This window comes from Cavia porcellus, unplaced genomic scaffold, assembly GCF_034190915.1.
Source record: "Cavia porcellus strain 051 isolate PalLab524CR breed Dunkin Hartley unplaced genomic scaffold, mCavPor4.1 scaffold_24, whole genome shotgun sequence".
Classification (NCBI taxonomy): domain Eukaryota; kingdom Metazoa; phylum Chordata; class Mammalia; order Rodentia; family Caviidae; genus Cavia; species Cavia porcellus.
The window spans coordinates 49,699,901-49,720,091 of NW_026947507.1; the positions used below are offsets into that span (position 1 = coordinate 49,699,901).

General features: G+C 46.6%; 2 protein-coding genes across 2 annotated transcripts in view; one reads left to right on the plus strand and one right to left on the minus strand.

The window, feature by feature from the left end:
- Positions 1-20,191, plus strand: part of Slc35f1 (solute carrier family 35 member F1) — a 307,407-nt gene that overhangs the window by 14,245 nt on the left and 272,971 nt on the right. The window lies entirely within an intron of this gene.
- Positions 17,102-18,981, minus strand: LOC111754495 (G patch domain-containing protein 4-like). Its single transcript, XM_023561627.2, is given in 2 exon segments — positions 17,102-18,191; positions 18,193-18,981. Coding segments are annotated over 2 exon segments (1,278 nt in total). The 5' UTR covers positions 18,790-18,981; the 3' UTR covers positions 17,102-17,510.

A 20,191-nucleotide genomic window follows, 5' to 3' on the forward strand; every position in this document is an offset into this window, starting at 1 on the left:
CAGAGGCATGGGTTCCAGCTTCCATGCTGAGATTTTATCTGTTCTGGTTATAGCACCGGGATTACATTTCCAGTTGGTTTCTCTCAGCTTAGTTCATTCCTAGGTCAGCAGGATATATCTTCCCTTGCTTAGGACTCCTCATACCACACCATTCCTGAATTCTAAGATGGGTATCTCAGAGAGCCTCCATAGCTGCTGTTATCTATCTGCCATATTCTCCCCAAGAGCTAGATATTTGATCACAGATTCATCTTAATCTGATCAGTACTTCCCTAACCAATGAGATTATCCTTATTTAAGAGCTTAATCAGTCACAGGGAAGAATAGAAGTGTTAGTTGAAGGCATTTTTGGAACTTGGGGCATGGGACACAAGGGCCGGTCTGGCTGTGGGAGTTATACCCACAGAGGGCGCTCAGCATTTTGAGTTGGGGTGAGAACACAGAATCATGGGAGGACACCTGAGAATAGCTCTGCTATCTGTGAAGCAGCTCCACTGGGTCAAGCATCATCTCTGGATTTTCACAGGCATTCTGGTCAGCAAATGTCTGAGGATGTATCTATGTGACATCTCAGAGAATTTGATGTCATCTCAAATACATGATCCCTAGGCTCCCTCGATTTCTTAATATCTGACTATCCATTGAAAGTAGTCCAAAGACCTTTTGAAGAATCAAATGAAGTTTATTTCCAAAGCATGCAGTACTTTATCTTTTTTTCTGTGCTGGCCTACACCTAGCAATTTATGTGCATTTATGTCCTGGAGGCCCTGCAGAAAGAGTCTAGATGTTCAGGTCCTGGTTAGGGGACAGTTCAAAGGCAGAGCACTTGCCCTCCATGTGCAAGGTCCTGGCTCCATCCCCAGTACTGGAAATTAGAGAGAGAAAAAGGAAGGAGCTTTAAGATCCTTCTTGGAGCTCCAGCCAATTTTGTGTCTCGGCATATTCAGATAAATCTGGCAGAGGTGAGCTCAGTTTAACTCCACAGGTTTTCTTTGCTGGGGTGGAAGTTGAAATGCATACTTTTTCTAAAAGCCTAGTTGTGTTTCCTGTTCCAGAAACACAGATGTGACCCCTAGAGGAGTAGGGAAGTGGCAGAGGGCTGCTGTCAGTGATGACTTTCTTTTTCCTCTCTCCAGGCTTGGTTGTACCTGAAGCAGGGGTCTTGTCTGGTATAAAGTGCCAGGAGCTTGCTTAGAAATGTTATCAAAGATCTCCTTGCATGAAGGAGATTAATGAAGTCAGTTGGCTTGTGTTCTTGGTGTCATTTGTGTTTCCTCTGGGGAGCATTGAGTGAGGTGCTTTCCACAGCCCCTGCAAGCGGTGTACCTCAAAATGTGAAGTGCTGACTCAACGTAAGCATGCCTGCAGAAGATGATGATTAACTTGAAGAGAAGCTGGAATCAACAAAAAGAAATACAACACACGTTCAACAGCGATGTAGTATATTTACATGTGGCATTTCAGGGCCAGCTACAAGGGAGAAAACTATAATTGTGTCAGGTGGAAGTAAGTGCATTCTTTCCCTTCTGTCATTGGCACTGGATATTTTGTTCTCTACAGCCTTGGTTCTTAGACCTAAGGCATCCACTTCCTCCACTGCTGCCAACCAGTCAGTTCATGGCCCTCTTCTGGACTGGGGGCCAAGAGAGGGTTGTTGGCGTTGGGATGAGTGGGGCCTCAAGATGGCCTCATCAGGCTGATGAGAGAGGGACTGACTGACATCCAATGGTGTCTTAGTTACTTTTTACTCGTCGCTGAGACAAAATACCTAATGCACTAAGTTGGGAAAGGAAAGGTTTATTTCTTACAGTTTTTGGAGGTTTCAGTCCACACTCAGTTGGCTCCAAGGCAGGGTGGCATGGCAGGGCTGCACTTCACAGCGGCTGCAAACAGCAAAGCAGAAACCAGCAAGAGAGCGAGACACACCTTCTTCCAGCCATTACATCACATCCTGGCTCCACTCCTATGTGGGTATAGCACTGACACCACCAATCCAAGCACTATACAATGAACCAATCACAAATGTACAATGCAAACTCATGAGACCTGGAGAACACAGACATAAACCATGACAAATGGGGAGGAAGAGGTATTTCTTCCCTCAATAGATTTCATAAAAGGAATAGTCATTTGCTGCTGGCTGCTACAGGCAGCCACCTCATGACCATGGAAGGAACCAACCTTGGCTGTCATGATGCTGAGGACAACAGAGTGCAGAGGTAAGTGCCACATGCCTGTCACTGACCCCACCACTGGGCTTTCAATGTATGGGTTATTAATATCCTCATTAAGCTGAGATGGATCATGTAATCTGCCATCAGAAGCACCCTTTACCTGTACTTGTCTTTTATGATTCCTTGAGACTGATGACTTTCTTTGAACATCTCTCAACTCATCATGTCTCAGTCCGAACACTTCCACTGAGGAGAAGTAGGGCAGGTTTACTGCAGTCTATGATGTGGAAGGTTGGTTTGCTCCAGATGTGGTTCCCAGAGGGGTAGAACAGACTATGACTGGAAGAAGTGTTGGTTGTCTGCACCAGTCTGTAGCCTTTGTGCAATCTTGTGCTAGCCTGAATTCAGACATATATTGAGGTGATGGGAGTGCTCAAGGCAAGGCTTTTCCATCTCCTTGTCCATTTATCAGCTTGTGGGATAAGCTTTGTTCTGAGCCTTCATCCTGTCAGGCTGGTGTAAGGTATGGGCACGTGAGAGGTCTCACTATTGGAATGGAAAACCATGGTGGCAACAAATAAGCATGGTTGGGAAAGGCATCGGAGCACATGCTGCATGGACTTATGTGGAAGGGAGGAGGAGAATGTGTGCACGTGTGTGCGTGTGCACACACACGTATGCAAAGGCTATAGGGAAGAATGTTTTTAGGCAGAGGAAGCAAATGCTGGAAATTTGCAGAAGCTGAAAGTATGGCACATTCAGGAAAATAACGCAGGTTCAGCTGGCTATCAGCACATGTGAGAGGACACTGTGGGAGAGCTGGAGGGGCAGTTGGAAGTTGGTTGTGTGCTTTGTACCCAGATGGCGGAGCAACCTTGGTTTGTGGAAGGCTGCATGGCTGAGCTCTGTGTTCTTGAGGCCTGGCTGCCTGCAGGGCCAATGGTTGTTTGTGTGGAACCTAGTGAAGACAGTCACAGGTGAGACAGAGAGTTATGGTGTCCATTTAACCTCTCCTTCCAGAAAGCATGTGTTTCAATCTGTAATTTCTACCAGAGAGAGAGATGAATCAGGTAGATGGTGGTCAGATTTTGGTCTCACTTAGTATACTACCCATGTGACCTTAGGCTCATTACTTTAAACTCTGTGAGCTTTTGTTTTATCACCTGCAAAGTGAGAGTAAGAACACCCACTTTCCAGGGCTATGGAGCAGGTTTAAATGAAATAGTAACACTAGATTTGTGGCACTGTGCCTGGAATGTGTTAGCCAGGATGATTATTAATGGTTGGCATAGTAAATGTTGAAGAAAAGGCCCATAAGGAAGGCAGAGGAAGCATTTTTCCTCATGATCTGGGAGCTGAGGCCATGTGAAGGTTGGGAGACAGTGGAGCTGTGGTATGGCTGGTTTTTGTTTGGAAGCTGGACTTGTGATTACTGTGTTGGCAACAAGTGTTCTAGTCATCTTTGTTCTGGGAAGGAGCAGACTAGAAATCGAGACAGAAAGTTGGCTTGCTTTTGGCCAAGGAGCCAGGAGGGTGCTTCACAGGGTAGGGGAAGGGAGCCTGTGACTGGGAGATGCTCAGAGGGGCTGCCTTCTCCACAGGGAGCCCTGGAGGAGAGGAGGTGTTGATTCTCCCAGGGTGCCAGTGTCCATCCTGTTTTTTTCCTCTATATCCTGAGGGCAGTGCCTGCCCAGTGGTCCCCATTGCAGTCAGCAGACACTGGCTGAAGCATTGGAGACATGGATGAAGGGGCAGATGTGCTTTCGCCAGGCTTCAGGATCTGGGTCAGAACTTCTGCTAGGGCTGGACACCTGCTGGGCAGGGGTCCTTCCGTCTGGTGCCTGTGAAGCTGGTTCGTATGTTCTGCTGCCATTAGGGCGGCTAAAGAGAGGAGCTAATCAATAGCTGGTGGACTGATTCATCGAAATAGATTTCTCAGGCTGGAGTTTGAAAGAGAAGAGCAGATTCTTTCCTTGAGCTCTGTGAATGGCTATTTTTAGGTAGCAGATGCTGCAGCTTTTAAGAGGCAGTTGGCAGGGCTTCCTTCCACTCCCAGTTCATCTCAGATATGTAACTTCCATCGCTTCCATTCCGTGAACATGCTGCCCTGTCAGTGTTTTCTGAGGAGAAAGGGGGATTGTGGGAAAGGGTGATGAACAGAAAATACATGAAGTGCTTAGCACAGAACCTGGCCCCATAGTAATGGGCAATAAATAAGAGTGAACATAGAACCTTTCCCAGCGTGCTGGTGGAGCAGGAAGGCAGCAGACATGCTGAACATGTGGGAACTTGCTCTGCATCACTGGGGAAAGCGTGGCTTTCAGCTTCTTCCTCTACCCAAATCAGTTTCTATACCTGGAGTCTGGGCTTATAATTTTAGCTGTCAATACCTATTAGTTAGGGAAGGACCAATCGGTTTTCTTTGTGTGTTGCTTAAAATCAAACACATCCCCTCCAAATCAATTAGGAAAAACACAGTAACTTAATGCCCTGAAGAAAATGGGTCTTTAGGCAGACAGTTCAGAAATGCAGACTGGATGATTAGCAGGAACTTGTGCTGTGGCGAGCTTGAGAAAGTAAAGGCATGGGTGCTGGTTTGCTCCATGCTCGTCGTCCACTGTGAAGTGCCAGACGTGACGTTCTGCTGATGACAGCTAGGAGGCTGATGTCCTCCTCAGCCAGCTCTGCAGGGCTGTGCTTGAGGCTGGTGTTGTGGCCAGTGGATGGGGACAGTCAGCATGGTGATACCAGCTGGCCTCTCTGGAGAAGCAGACTAATAAGAGTGACCTGCATGTGCTTTATGTAGAATGCATTCTTTAATGTATTATTAGATATTACAATATATAATATGTGCACAGAAACAGAGAGAGATAGTGATGGGAGGGTCAGAGAGCAGCATGGCGTATCTCAAGGAATTGACTCCCATACTAGTGGGAGTCTGCTGAGTCTGAGATGGGTGGGGCAGGCCAGCATGCTGGATAGTCAGCCAGGGTTCCACTGTCACAGTCTTGGACTGAATTCCTTACTCTTTGGGAAACCTCAGTGCTTCAATTTGAGCTCCTAAGACCTCATGCTGGTTGGATGTCACCCGTATGTATCATGAACATAGCCTGCCTAACTGCAAGTGTTTACCACATTTACTAAACACCTGCAACTTCTCAACCACTGCTTAATCGGAGAAGCCAACTCAGAATTAATAGCCACAAGGATCCTGAGAGTCCTAGTGATGTTGGCTCCTGCATGCTGATGTCACCACTTACCAGTCGGGCTACCTTGCCAAGGGTTTACATGTATTGTTTTGTATAATTCTTGCAAACCTTTACGTTAAAGATGAAGGCAGCAGGCAGAGAGCTCTGTGAAGCTGCTCAGAGTCACATAGCTTCTGAGCAGCACAGCTAGGGCTTGACCTGCTTGATTCCAAACGCACCTCTTTGCGGCAATCTTGGAGTAGTTATAAGTTTGCCATTACATTTCCTCTTGTAGAAAAAAGCTTGGGTTGGTGGTCAGGTTCTCAGAATCAGAATGGGTAACATCATGAAGGGGGATGGGTTAGCTTGGCTGTCCAGATGGGAGCTGAGAAAGCCCACAGTGGCCATCCATGTGCCAGAGAACCCTGGGTCTGCCTGGTGGTGCAGAAAGCTGCAAGCCACAGAGCACTGGGGTCCAGTGCTGGGGGAGGCTACACACTGAAGCCTCTGCAGAGTGGGCTGTGTGAGTGTGCATGAGAGGATGAAGAAGCTGGAGTCTGAGGTCTTAGGTGATGGCTGCAGCAAAAGATGCACTAGTGACTTGAGCAGCAAGGAGCCTTGCAAGTGTAGGTTGACCTCCTCCTTCCCCTTTCATTCCATCTGGCTGCCAGCCTACAAGATGGTGCCAACTATAATCAGGGCTTGGTTTGCTGGTCTGTGTGCGAGTCGTCTCTGGAAACCTTGCCAGGCACAACCAGAAGTCTGGTAGGTGTCTCAGTTGACTATCACACCTAAATCCAGTGGGGAGGAGCAAGCATACTATTCACTCTCTTAGTCTCACAAAGTCCACAGGAACTGGATGTGAAGACTGAAAGGCTGCTGCAGGGACTTGGCTTGGTTTCATCTGTGTGATTCTGCAAACAGCCTTTCTCTGTGGGAAACAGGTCTCAGCAAGTGGGGAGGGAGCTGTGTCCTCCCACACCTACTCCTATTGCAGAAGATGCCCTGGCTTTGCTGGCATTGTGGGCCATTGCCAATCTTCTTCCTTGGTCCCTGATGATACACTGGGGCCCAGCATGCTGGTCCAAAAGACTCAGGGTCTGTGCAGGGCATGTAATGCCATGTGGGAGCCCAGTCCATGCAGCCTCCATGCCACCAGCTCCCCAGGACACCTCCTTGGAGGGGCTCCACGTTGGTGGCCTCCTGGAATAGACAGGGCAGACAGTTTTGCATCTTACCAGTGGCTAGCAGCACCCTACAGCCCTTGTTGGGGGGAAGACTGTTTCTAGTGCCTTGGGCTATTGAGCGGAAAGTCCTAAACCACTTGGAATTTAAATAAGGACTTGTAGGTTTTTCCTTCAGATTCAAAACATAGGACTAGGCAGGCTTCTTTGCTAAGCCTTAATGCTAAATTAACTTCCCAGTAGGTGCCTAAATAGTAAAAGCTGTCTCAGGGAAGGTAATAGTTCAGACTGATGCTCGTATTGCATTATCAATTCTAACTGCTGATCTCAGATTACCGTGAAATACAGTTGTTTGAATTTCAATCTTCCTGCTAGACTGTGGGCTACCAAGGCGGGGGAGGGGGGGGCAGGGCCCAGTCTCTTTCCCTGGCTAACGCCCCCACAGTTCCTGGCACAGATTTTTGTCACAGTGGGAGCTCGGGAAGTGTTTTTGACCAAATGAATGAATCTGAATCATTAAGGAGTAAAATAACCCATTGTGTGCAGCACCAAGAGCTCTCCCAGGGGATTCTCTGGATTCCCTGAAGGCGCCTGCACACAGAGGGTGAGGGCTCTGGTTCTGCTTGGGTTCTGACTGCCCAATGCGAGTCCTTTACTGTTTGCCTTTTAATCTCTGCACCCTCTACTGCAGATCAAGTGGGAAATGCACTAGTGCCACTTCACAGAGCGGTCAGGAAGGTGGACTGTCAGCCTCTGGTCTGTAGTCCGTATTCTGAAAACATTAGCTATCATAATCACTGTCATTGTTGGGTTGACTTTGATGGCAGAAAGTTACCAGGCCCTGTTCAAACCCAGCAAGCCTCTGGTTTAGCTATGCTTATAATTGTGCCTCAGTGGTATATTGAACTTAGGTCTATCCTTTCTTGCATTGCAAAAGCAAAAAAAGCCTCAAGAAAGCTCTTACAAAGGCAAGCCCCAGACACCTGTGTTCTCTAAGGTGGTGGTTCTCTAAGGCCTCAAGTCCACACTGAGAAAGTTACAGCTGCTCCTCTTGGTGAACCCCAAAGACACTTTTCCATGTACCTGGAATATGGCCTGTGAACGTGGTCAGTTTCTCACTGAGTTCCTGGGAGACTTGTGACTGTCAGGAAACTTCTCCTATGGTTTGATCACTTCTCAGCACAAAAGTTGATGGCCTTTGTGTTCTAAATACTTGCACATCACCCAGGGATGTTTCACTTTGCCACAGTAGAGGTAATTAACTGTGAGGGTGTAAGGGCAGGGCTGGAGGGGTGTGGCCGGGTCCCTGGAGCCATCCTGGAGATTTAGAGCCAGCAGGAGCACTGGGAGTGTACTGGCCTGGGGTTTTGAGAAACTCAGGTTAGAAGTGCCTCTAGGCCAAGGTGGGAAAGTACTTTCCCTGTTTTCATTGTTGCTGCCTCCTGTGTTGCCTGTTGTCTCCAAAGCTTGTGTTGGGATGAGCCCCCTGGCCATGGTATTAGGGGCAGAGTGGCAGGGGGGTGAGGAGGGGTCCCTGACCCTTCTGGGGAGCTCATGTCCCAGGGAAATAGAGGGCTGCCTGCTGGGGCAGATGTAGCACTGCCCCTTGACTTCCTCACATGCCTCTGGTGGAGCAGCACAGAGCACCCTCATGGCTTCAAATCCACCCTGCCCGCCTTGGACTCAGTCCTCGGAACAGTGAGCAAAAATCTTCTCTGTAAATTACCCAATCTGTGATGTTCTGTAACAGCAGCAGGGACAGATGAAGACATGTATTTCATTTTTAAAAACAATTACTATCTTTATTTCATAGGGAATGAAACCAAAATATACACAGTTAAACAAGTTGTAGAGCTGAGATTTGAGTTCGTACAGTTTTTGCTTAAGAGCCTGTAATTTAAAACATTCTTTTGTATCAACAAAGACAGCAACAAAGAACACCTTTCAAGTGTGGTGCAGTCTCTACCCCGATAAATTAATTTCTCTAATCAAATCCAAAATGCAAACTGCTAGAGGAGTCAGATTTTAGGAATTCCAAAGTGTTCAGACCTTACATTTCTAAAATTTAGCTTTCTGATATAAGGTAGGACTGTCCCAAGCATGCTATAATGTTTTCAAGAAACTGAAGGACCATGAGGGATTTCCAGAACTTGGACGGCTTGGATACACAGCATTTTTCCTTAGTTCAGGAAGCTCTTGGGACTTGAGGGCTGCTCAAGCTGGCCTTGGCCTTCGCCCACCCCACCTGGTTCAGGACCTCTGTGCCAGCTTCATGGGCATGCATAGTGCACAGTGGATTTCCCAGCTCATGTCACAAACTCTCGAAGGACAAGCCCAGAACACATGTAGCTTCTGTGCTTTATAGCTGAACATTGCATGGGGGACTCATACTGAGGCTTAAGAAATGAGTATGATACAGATTGAAGTCTGTTGTGGTGGGATGAAGTTGTTTTTACTTAGTGATAACTAATTATGTCCAGTTGTCACTTGGAACATGTCTTAGACAGATGCCTGCATAGTCAAGTGGTATACATTTTATATATTGAATCTTAATAATTTATCAATGTATACTATATTTCGTTTCTTTTTTGTACCAGGGACTGAACACAGGGACTTTGTACTGAGCTACATCCCAGCTCTGTTAATTTTTTTTTAAATTTTGAGACAATGTGGTAAGTTGCTGAGTTGCATGACTATGCTGAAACTTACAGTCCTCCTGCCTCAGTCTCTCAGAGTGTTGGGATTAGGGTTATAGGTATGCACCACTATGCCAAGCCATATACAGTATGTAGACAAAATTTCCTGTTTTTGTTTCCAACAAAAGCAAACCCTCAGAAACACTGTAAATTTTTACATTTTAAAATAGTGAGTCAACTTCAGAATCATATCTACATAAGGGACTCCCATCTACTTTGTTTTTTGAGATGAGGTCTCTGAGTTGCCCAGGCCAGCCTTGAATTTGAGATCCCCCACCTTAGCCTCAGAGTTCCTGGGAATACCGGCAAGTGCCACTGCTCCTGGCTTTCCCATTTACTTGTAAGCATTATTTTTTCAAGCAGCGTGCTGTACACATTCTCACAGGGCTCCTGAGTAAGCATGGATGTCCTGAGATGTGGTGGTTGCCATAGTAATTAATCACCTCCCAAAAGAATAGTGGAGAATATAAATCCATGTAAATTGCCCAGAACATAGTCAGAATTGCCCCCTGGGCATCTTGGTTTATAAAAAATTCAGGCAGAGGGGATGCTTTCCCCTTGTCCTCTTTCATGGGAAGAGAGATGGAAAAAGCAGCTTTGTGCTATAGCTGTCTACTCTCCACCTTGCTGGGAGAGGAGGCCAGGGGTCGAGCAGCAGTCAGGCCATCACACGGCACACAGAGGCACTTGTGATGACCATGATGCAAGACACTTGGGCATGGTGGGCCCATGGCCTTGAGAGTGCCTGCATCCACAGCCCTGACCCTGGCCCCCTTCCAGTGGGTTCAATAGCAGTGCAGAGTGGGAGTTATTCCAAAGCTTGTCGCTGAGCAGGGGTCTGCAGGGCACTGCAGAGGGAAGTTTAGGAGCTACAGGAAAGAGCAGGCGGCCGAGGGTGGCTTTAGAAACTTAAACTCTACTGAGCAGGTGCTGTTTGGGATACACCTTGTAAATCACAACCTGGCTCCAGCCCCTCTAAGGGCTTCAGTGACCTTTGGAAGCCTGGGCACTTGGTGGCTGCACATGGAGCTCCCGGGAGGGCGGGTTCTGAGTGATCAAGATGACCCCTGCTTATCTGTGTGCCTTCCCTATGTGTCATGGGTCACAGACACTGCACCTCATGCTTGAGTGAAGCTGAAACAGACCATTCTTTCTCTGTAAAACACATTGCAGCCTCCTGGCACTTAGGAAGCTAGCCAGCCTTTACTGTATGTCCGAACAGTGAAATCATGACAAAAAGCCTAAAGATGTGAGAACTGAGGCACTAAACAGACCACAAAGAGGACACTCACAGTGTGTGCCCTGAACTGGGAGCAGGTTACTTGTGGTGGAATGACACCTTTTGGGGAAGTAGTGGTGTTGGTTCTCCTGTTGCTGTGGGTTCTTCTGGAGGAGCTTGCTGAGTGAGCTTCTTTCCTGATATGAACTTGGCTGTTCACATCATCAGAGGAGATCGGGACGGGACCTTGTTGTCGCTGAGAATGGCCGTGGTTCACATTGTGGGAGGTCTGGTCTTGTCTTTACCACTTCCTGGCTCTGGAAGGGGAGACGTGTGCTGTTTACTCTCCAGGAGAAGCTCATCATGCTGGCTTCCTAATGTGAACTCCACTGTTCTCATCATTGGAGGAGCTCGGGACCTCAGTGCTGCTGACGGTGGCAGTGGTGCTTTTCAGGGGAGCTCTGGTCCTTACTTTGACATTGTTTTCCTGGAGCAAGGCAGATCCCTCAGCCTGCTGGCACAGCTCCTTCACCCCGCTGACACAGACTTTTTGGCTTCCACTGCTGACCTTTGGGCCTTCCCAGTACAGAGCCGTGAAACAGACTTGCGTGAGACATTGTCATGGGTTCTATGCCTCCAGTTGGACTTGTGTGTGTGTGTGGGGGGGGCATTGTCCTGGGCTCTAGGTCTTCAGATGGACTCAAGCAGGACGTAGGATCTAATTCTTCAGCTGGAGTCTTTGGTCTTAATGTGTGGACAGGTCTCCTGTACTTGTTCTGTGTTTGACTCTTCGAGTGACTGTTATAAAATGATTCTGTGAGTCATGTGTCTCACATTAAATTGCTTTCCTTTCCTGACTACAGCAGTGCTGCTGGGACAGCCCTGCCAGGAACGTGAGTGAGGGTCTCTGCTCCCTGTGTAGGAACCACCTCAGCAGTGCCAGGTGACCTCCAGGATTAAATGACCGTCAGAGGGTAAACAGGCCACAGATGTGGAGTCCACAGTACTGCTTTCATGGAGCTTGGCAACCCGTGTCTATTTCTTCACTATTTGTGCCCTTTCTCAAAGGGTTGGTTTCCTCAAGGAATTCGAAGTCTGTTGCGGTGTGCATCTCCTAGCCAAGGCTTCCTGCTGACAGTCCCTGACGTTCTTGTGTGCTGGGCTGTGCCTTCAGTGGTGGCAGAGAGAACTGAGGGGTTTGCTCCCTCAGGACTGGACATCTGTTCCCTGGGGGCCTGGGGTCTGGGCCTCTCTCATCTGTTGTCTTGTAGGCTGAGTGAGGCTGCCTCACCTCTGCCTGGGGCCCAGAGTGGGTAGGGAGGCTGGGTGGGAAATGCCAGGCCTTTGCCACTCAGCAAGGACCCTGGCCTGGGCCTTCTGCCCACTGTGTGGCTTGTCCCCTCCTGGAGCTGCTCTCTGCTTGGCAGCTGAATTCTTTCCCATGTGATATGAGTCATAATTTCCTGCCAGTATGTTTCTGTCACTCTTTTATTTCTGGATCTCCTCAAAATTTCTGCCTATCTATTTTACCAATTCTTATTTTCTAGCACTATTGTGATTTTTTTCTTCTCAAACTGATTTTTTGATATTTTTAGGAAATTGAAGTGGGAGTAGATAGGCATAAAGGCTTAGTCTGTCATTTTAATTGAATTTCTTATTATTTTAATTTGAAAAAATAACTTGTTTAAAATACTTAGTAGTTTTAAAATGTTCCCAACAGAAATGGCCCCATGCTGGATTTTAAGGCAGGATCTATGAGAAATCCTTCATGGATGGCTTATGCTGGCATCTGTAGATATTACTGTTCTTATATTTCTGTTGTGTGCACATACCCATAGTTGCTCAGACATACTCTCTCAGGATATTTTTATCCTGACTGCTGCTGTGTCTCTGTCATAGCAATGGGCACTGGACGCCATGTGATCATCATGTCCCATCCCCTCCTGGAGGACCTGCTGGGCTGTCCTCAGCTTGCGGGTGAGGAAGGGTGACTGCTTCTAACGCTGTGTGGAGCTGGGCTCTGACTGAACACCCCTTGTGCTCCACCCCTCTCCCCTCTCCCGGATAAAGGCTGGTGGTGCCTCCAGGATGTGGTTGTGGGCTTCCCGTGAGTGTGCTCATGTGTGTAAGAGACAGGAGGCTATGCAGGGTGCAAGGAGAGCGCAAACTCCACCGTGCCAGCTGTGTGGTGGGCATCTGCGCTACACTGTAGTCTGTTACCAAGTGCTTCTTTTTCGTGTTAGAATGAATAACTAAAAGTTCATCTTTCCAAAACAAATTAATGATCAATTTAGTGTCATTATCAACCATTAGAAAATTCCTCTCCCATCTAAGGCATAGCAATCAAACATTTATTTAAGAAAAATAATTCTTGTCTCCCTGGGGTTTTTCATTTGAATAAACAGATAATAAATCAAGAAATACTGTACATAGCAGGCTTCAAGCTCAGAACAGCTCAAAATGCACCCAACATCCATACTGTAGAAACAGGCAAGAATTACTGAATAACTGGATTTAAGTTGGAACAAATACAGCTGCTCTTGTCCATGGAGAAGATGAGCGCCCTGGGCAAACGCAGTGAGAGCCTGGTTTCCAGTGCTCCCAGGTGAGCTGCTTGCGCTCCCAGTGAGCACAGCTGTGGAGGGGAAGCCCTGTGAGTCTTGGGCTGAGCACAACTCCTGCCAGAGGTTACACCTCGTACTTCCATGCCTTTCCGGTCGTCTGCGCCACCAGTAATGTCACAGTTAAATAGGAGCCGCTGAAGTCGGGTGCTGGGGAACAGGCCTGAAAAGAAACCCGCATCCATGAGTTCCCTGTCCCCTCCCCTTCCCTTCCCTTCTTTTTCCTTCTTTCTTTCTTTCTTTCTTTCTTTCTTTCTTTCTTTCTTTCTTTCTTTCTTTCTCTCTCTCTCTCTCTCTCTCTCTCTCTCTCTCTCTCTCTCTCTCTTTCTCTCTCTCTCTTTCTCTTCCTTCCTTCCTTCCTTGCTTCCTTCCTTCCTTCCTTCCTTCCTTCCTTCCTTCCTTCCTCCCCTGCCCTCTCTTTTCTGGTGGCATCATGAGGAGATGCAGAGTGTCTTATCCATACCAAGCACCACTTGCTACTTGTTAGTCTAAGTCAGCTAGGAGATGTTATAGAAATAAACCTCACTGAAATTGAGATGGATAAATTGCCCAGGACCAGAGAAAAGAAATGTCAGCTTTCATGATTTTGGTTAGCACTACCCTGGAGAATTGTGTTGGTATTAAAAACTCCATCTTGTTCTTCTAAATCTGTTTGCTCTGACAGAAACTTTGGTCCATCCTGGCGGCCTTTCTAGAGTTGCCTTCCAGGCCTGTGAGGATGCCTGCTCTGGCGCTGTCGGTCTGCACAGTGCCCTCCATCCCGGATCTGTGCTCCCCAGCGTTTGCCAGGCTGAGGGGCAGATGCTGCTGAGCTCCAGCCTGATCCCCATTGTGGCCCCCTCTCAGGCAGGGGAGAAGCACATGTCTTTCTGCTTGATAGTGTTCAGCTAAACAGCCCCAGCTGGGCAGAGCTGAACATGAGGGCTTTGTCCTGTTATGACTCTTATCCCGTTTGCAGCATGTACCTGTCACAGAGTGACTTTGTGTGGGGCTGGTTATCAGCAGACTAAACCCTGCACCCCCAGTTGCACCTCTTTCTTGACCTCTGGCCCGTCATCCTGCCGTGCTGGACAGCTCCCATCCTGAGAGTGGTTTTCTTTTGTAGATGTCTTACCTGTCCTTCCTGAAGGCTGGTATCTATTTCTCTCCCAAAGTCCTACCAGATGTGCTTGTATGTGCTTGGACTGTAAATCAGCTGTGACTCGAGTGGTTTCCCTGCCCACCAAGGCCTTCGGCCCTAATGCAAATCAGCAGATGTGTTAGGTACTTGTGAGAACAAGCATCACTTAGAGCTGCATCCTGGCGTGTGAGTCTGGCTTCAGCCCAGCCCAGCACCGCATGCCATGCCCAGTTCTTTCTTTTCCCCTGTGTGTGCTTCTCTGACATCTTCCAGTTTGAGCAGCACATTACAGGACACTAAAGTTGTGTGAACGTTCCAGATCTCGGTTTCTATGACCATCCGTTCATCTTTGCGATTGTATCATCCTCTCTAACAGTTACCCAAAATTTTAGTCAAATGGAATCCAATATACCTTTGTCTGTAGTTTTGGACAAAGATGGTGAAAACAGACCCAAAGGATGTAAACCTGAACTATAACAGATAGCCACTGCAGTCCTTGTGAGAGGGGGAAGAAGAGACAGGTGGGTTATCGAGTGTCTAAGGTGGTGTTGTGTTCACATTGCTCTCTTCTTCTGCTGTTGTTAGGAGTGTCCCCCTCTTCCATCAGCCCAGCCCAGAGGAAGGACCGTGCACACAGAGGGGCACCACTCAGGACACTGTTTCTTCCATCTTCTTAAACACACAAAACTGACAGCTCACAATGCACCTGCATGGTGCTCAGTGACCTGAGGCTAGATGTGACGCCTGAACCAGGTCCCGGTTTCTGTGCACTTGGTGTTGGGAGACCTGCATGTTAGCTGCGCCATTTATAGTAATGTTTAGAATCCACATGTATCCTCTTTTGAAAATCCTACATGAAAACTGGTGTTTCATGAAAGAACATGAAAGATCTAGAACCTCTTGAAAAAAATACATACTTTCCTTCCCTCCTTCCTTCCTTCCATCCATCCATCCTTCCTTCCTTTTTGTCTTTTCTGAGACAGGACCTCACTATGCAGTTCAGACTGGCACTTTGTAGCCCAGGCTAGTCTCGAACTTGCAGCGATCCTCCTGCTTTAGCCACCTGAGTGGCTGGGATTACAAGCAAAAATCTAACTTAGAAATAGTTATTTTTTAGGCTGTTATGCTTCAAATGAGAAAACACATTGGAAAGTTCTTTGCTTCTTTAAGATGTTTAGAAACAAATGGGTCTTATTACTTTGTTTTGCATTCAAAGTAAAGCCCTCTTTTTGTTGTTCTGTGTCTATAACCAAGGTAGAAAGGTTTATGGGGCAGCAATAGCATCCTTGATGAAACCCCAGAGTCAAAGCCAGTCAATAACAATAGCAAAACCACTGCAATGACTCTGCACGGAAACCTCGAAGCATAGTGATGTCCAGGGAGCTCTTGTGGCTTGGACTTAGCCACTGACCTTTATGCTCATGGCTTTTATTCTTTTCTTTCCTACAATGTTCTACTCACTTTTGGAAAAATTAGTGATTACAAAACTGATAATGCATTAGTTTAATTTTCAGTTAAGAAACAAATTCATTCTACGGAAGTCGTTCATGTGCTACAGAAGCCTTGAATGTATATTTATATACTAAATATATTTCATCATGCTTTTTGTTTTCTTGAGGCTTTTCTTTATGTAGAAAGACTTCTTTTTCACCCATTTTGGATTTCTTATCCAAGCCTGAACATCATTGATAAATTGATACTACTCCATAGTTCTGTTGACCATCCAGGAATTAAATACACAGATTTCCTTCTGTGTCATGCTGTCATTTGAGGAATGGTCACATGGTGTCTCCCTGTGGAGAGTGTCCCAGGAATACCTCTTCCTTGTGCTCATAAGCATCATCATCCAGGTGGAGAAAAAAGTGACAGAAAGGTCGGCAATACATATATTTTATTAAGATAATTATTTAATCCTCTCAGCAACAATTGAAGGTGTTGTGTCTTTTGATGGGTTTTGGTACTCAGCAATGCAGTGGTCAAATGCTGTGTGGCTGAAACGTTAAAGTTTAATTATTCTGTGGACATTTTCACATTTCAACTAATTTCAGAATCAGTTATGTGGCCATTACTGTTTTTGGCAAGATAACTTGTGAAGTTGCAGTTTTGTGGTTTATATTTAATGTTGCATATTCTTGAAGTAACGCATTCATTTAGAAACAATCTAAGAACAGATAGTTTTTATTTCTTAGGCAAGTTATGAAACAATTATGATCAATTTCTCTTAGTTCTCAATGTGTCCTTTGTCAGTGTGCCCTACTGAGCTTCCCATTCTAATCCAATCAATAATCAGGTACCTCTGAGATGGTGTTTCTTCTCCAGTGCACCAATCTTATTATTGATCTGTTTGGGATGTGTTTTCCAGATCGTGTTAATGGAGTTCTAAAATATACAATATTTTAAATTCCATTTGAATGCAATCCGGATATCTTCAGTCAGGTGTTTGGTGGATCTTTCCTGCTGAGTAATGTTTCAGGCTAGGAGTGGACATTTGGAAATAGCCCCCAAACACCCTGAAATGTATCTATAGTTTTTCAAATATGTTAGTGTCATGCCAGCAGTGAGATCATCAGTTGTGAGTGGGAGTCTAGGTAAGCCCACAATAATCTCTTTGAATGGGCAAAAGCTACATTGTTACTGGACATGCTATGCACATTTTCTGCCCAACGTTCACTGATTTACAAGGAACTAAAAAGTTTAATATCGGGAAAATAAAAAAAAATTGAGTTGTTAAGACCACGGACATTGATATCAGTATGAAATTTTGTGTAATTTGTGCTTTAAGCATATGTAAGTGGTGGACCAGAAATAACTGAAATAATCTTTTTTTTTTTTTTTTTTTTTTTTTTGTAGGTCAGGGACCCAGGTTGATGGTATTTATTTATAATATCAGAAATTGGGAACATGTGAGATGAATGTAGCCCATAGATCTAAATTTTGTTTTTCTTAATATCGTATTTAAAAACCAAGACATTCCTGTAAGTCTACATTTTCAGCCTCTTAAGGCAGAAATGTACCTTCAAATGAAGATGCCCCATCTGTGTTCCTTTTTCTATGGTCCTCAGTAACCCTTGTTCCTTAGGTGCTTGGCTCCCAAAAGTATTTGAAATTGTGGTCTTTGGGTTAGAAGCTGCAGAGGTCACTACATCCATGCCCTCAACTAAGGGTTGGCAAAGCATTCCTTGAAGCAGAGAGCTGTTTCCTTCTTGCGAGGGAGGGACTTGATGTAGGGGTGCACAAGTCTTGCAATAACAATGGTCGTAATACTATAGTTGGAAAGGAATCAGTTGAGTCCCACCCTGACCAGACAGTTAGTCTCTCTTTTGCTTCTTCTTTTTGGCTCTCTGGTTAGTGCTGACTCTAGTTCTTTCCCCCTCTGGGTGCTGCTCCCTCTTTTTCTTATCTCTGCTTTGTATTTCTCTAGTCCCACCATCCTCATCTTCATCACATACACCCAAGGTCTCTTCCTCCTGAGGGTGCTGTCTTTTCTTCTTGCTGCTTTTATTACTGTGCATTTTGCTTTCTGTTTTCCTGGTCTCACCATCTAAAGCTATCTCCTCCCCTCCATCCTCTTTTTTCAAGTCCTCCTCATGCTGTCTCTTTTTGTTTCTGCTGCTGGGTTCAGTGCACACTCTGCTGTCTACTTTTTCCCAGACATGCCCCACAGCCTCCTTCCCTCTTCTCTCTTTATCCAAAATCCCAGTATCATCCTCCTCCTCCTCCTTTTTGTGCTGTTGCCTCTTCTTTTTTTTGTGAGGCTGATTGGATTGTGTTCTGTTAAATTCTCCAAGCCCTGTAGCCTGCTCCTCCTCCTTCCCTAAGGCTCCTTCTCTCTCGTCTATAACATATTCTTTATGTCCTCTTTTCTTCTTGCTTTTCCTGATGCTCTGGTTGGTGTATTCTAGGTGCTCATTGTGTAGGTGCTCCTGATTCTTTTCCACTGTTCTAGCCTCCTCTTCTTGCTTCCTTTTCTTTTTCTTTTTTTTGGGGGGGCTTGCTCTCATTCTGTGATGGAAAGGGCCCCGTGTCTTGGCCTTTGAGATGAGCCAGGAAGGCCTGCTCCTGGGCCTCTAGCCGAGCAAGCTTAGCCTTCATTGTGATTCCAAGACGGGCAGCCTTGTGTGCTGTTCGTCCCTCACAGGCCTGGAGCAGCATCTCGTCAGTCAGAATCTTTGGAGGCGTGGGCCCTTGCTTGTCATCAGTGCAGCTCTCCAAGTCTCTGTCTGGCTTTTCTTCACCTGAAGTCAGTGTGGCTGTCTTCACAAACTTCTGATACAGCAAGTTGGGCTTGGGACGATTACGCTGGGTGGTCTCCTTAGAGAGATGCCTAATCTGTACTCCATCCTGCCCAGTTTCCACCACCAAATTAGCTGCAGTCTTGTTGAAGAGCTCATTCCACCACTGGTTTGTAAACTCCGTGGAAGGATCATGTCCCACCCCATGAGTGTCTTGCTTCAATGTCACCTTGAGGGCCTGGGTGATGCCATTCTCCTTTCGGCCCAGGCCTTTACCTTGAGTCCATCCATGCTTTAGCAGCTGCTCCTCAGCAAACTTCATTCCTCGACTCTTGACATCTGGGATAACACTCATGGTCAGTAAAGACGTCTCAGGATCTCACCAGGGGAGGAGAGAACATTGTCCTTTTCAGAGGGAAAAAGAGTGGGCTGGAGATTTAGCTCAGTGGTGTAAGTGCCTGCCTGGCAAGTGCAAGGTCCTAAGTTGAATCCCTTCACTGAGTCCTTTCCGCGGAAGCATGTGCCCCATCAGCCATGTGCACCGCCATCTTCCACTGAAATAATCTTGCAAAGGAAATAACCTAAATTCTTGGTTCTATTTTAAGTGTTTTATGATGGGTAAATCTTTTCATCTGATTATTCATGTGATGGATAAATATTATTGGGCAGACTCGAAAAATAAGTTTCTCATATTTGTAGATCTTGGATGTTTGGGAATCTCTGTACATAAAATGTGTTTTTCCAGCTTCACTTCACTTTTTAAATATCATCTGCCTGCAGCTGCCGACCTTTCCCTCATGTAGACTCATGAGGTCTCAGAGAATGGAGTCAGAGATGGTGTTGGAAGCGCTCTGCGCCTCTGGCCTGGCAGCAACACCTGGCATGCAGCGGTCCGGCCGGTCCGCCAGCCTCTCCATGGGACGCACAGCCTCGCTCTGCAGATGCGGGATTGGTCAGCACGCGTGCTTTCGCTGTGATTGGTTTTGAAAAGCAGAGAAGTGGCAATCATAAGATAATTTCCTGCAATTTTATTTGGTACTCTTGTTTTATTTTGATGGCTACTCAAAACCAAAGTTCGAGCAGTTGTGGGGCACTGTCTGCAACAGGCTCCTCCTGTGCACCGTGTGCTCTGCTGCCCTCTGTACCTCCAGCAGTGCGAAGGCCATTAGGGAGGAGAAGGGGGAGACTCTGGGTGCAGGAGGAGTGAATCACCTCTCACATCACGGTCACGGGGTCAGAGTATCCCACTGTGTTGCCGATGTTCGTGTAAACCCGGTTGTTGTGCTCAGGACTGTGTGGCTATGGAAGAATGCATAGAATAAAGGAAGAGTTTGAAAGGTAGTGGAGAGGATGCTGAGTACGTTTATTATGACCAAGCAGGTAGAGATAGAATCTGGGCCAGGAAGTCCCCACAGGTCCGTGTGCCTAGGCTTGGTCCCCAGCAGGTGTCACTGGAAGGTGTCAGAGCCCTTTAGGAAGTACAGCTTGGAGGAGTTCTTGATTCGGGGCTTGCACCTGGAGGGCAGTGGGATCCAGCCTTTTCTGTTTGCTTCCTGCTGTGCAGCAAGCAGCTTTGCTAGGCCGCACCTTCCTACCATGATGCCCTGCCTTGTCACAGGCACCGGAGCAGGAGGACCAACACGCCATGGACTAGAGCCTCCTAAACACTGAGCCCACACTCAGTTTTCCTTTATAATTTACGGCAGTGACAGAAGGCCAGCACAGTGAGTTATTATTTTTGTTTTTATTCTGTAAAC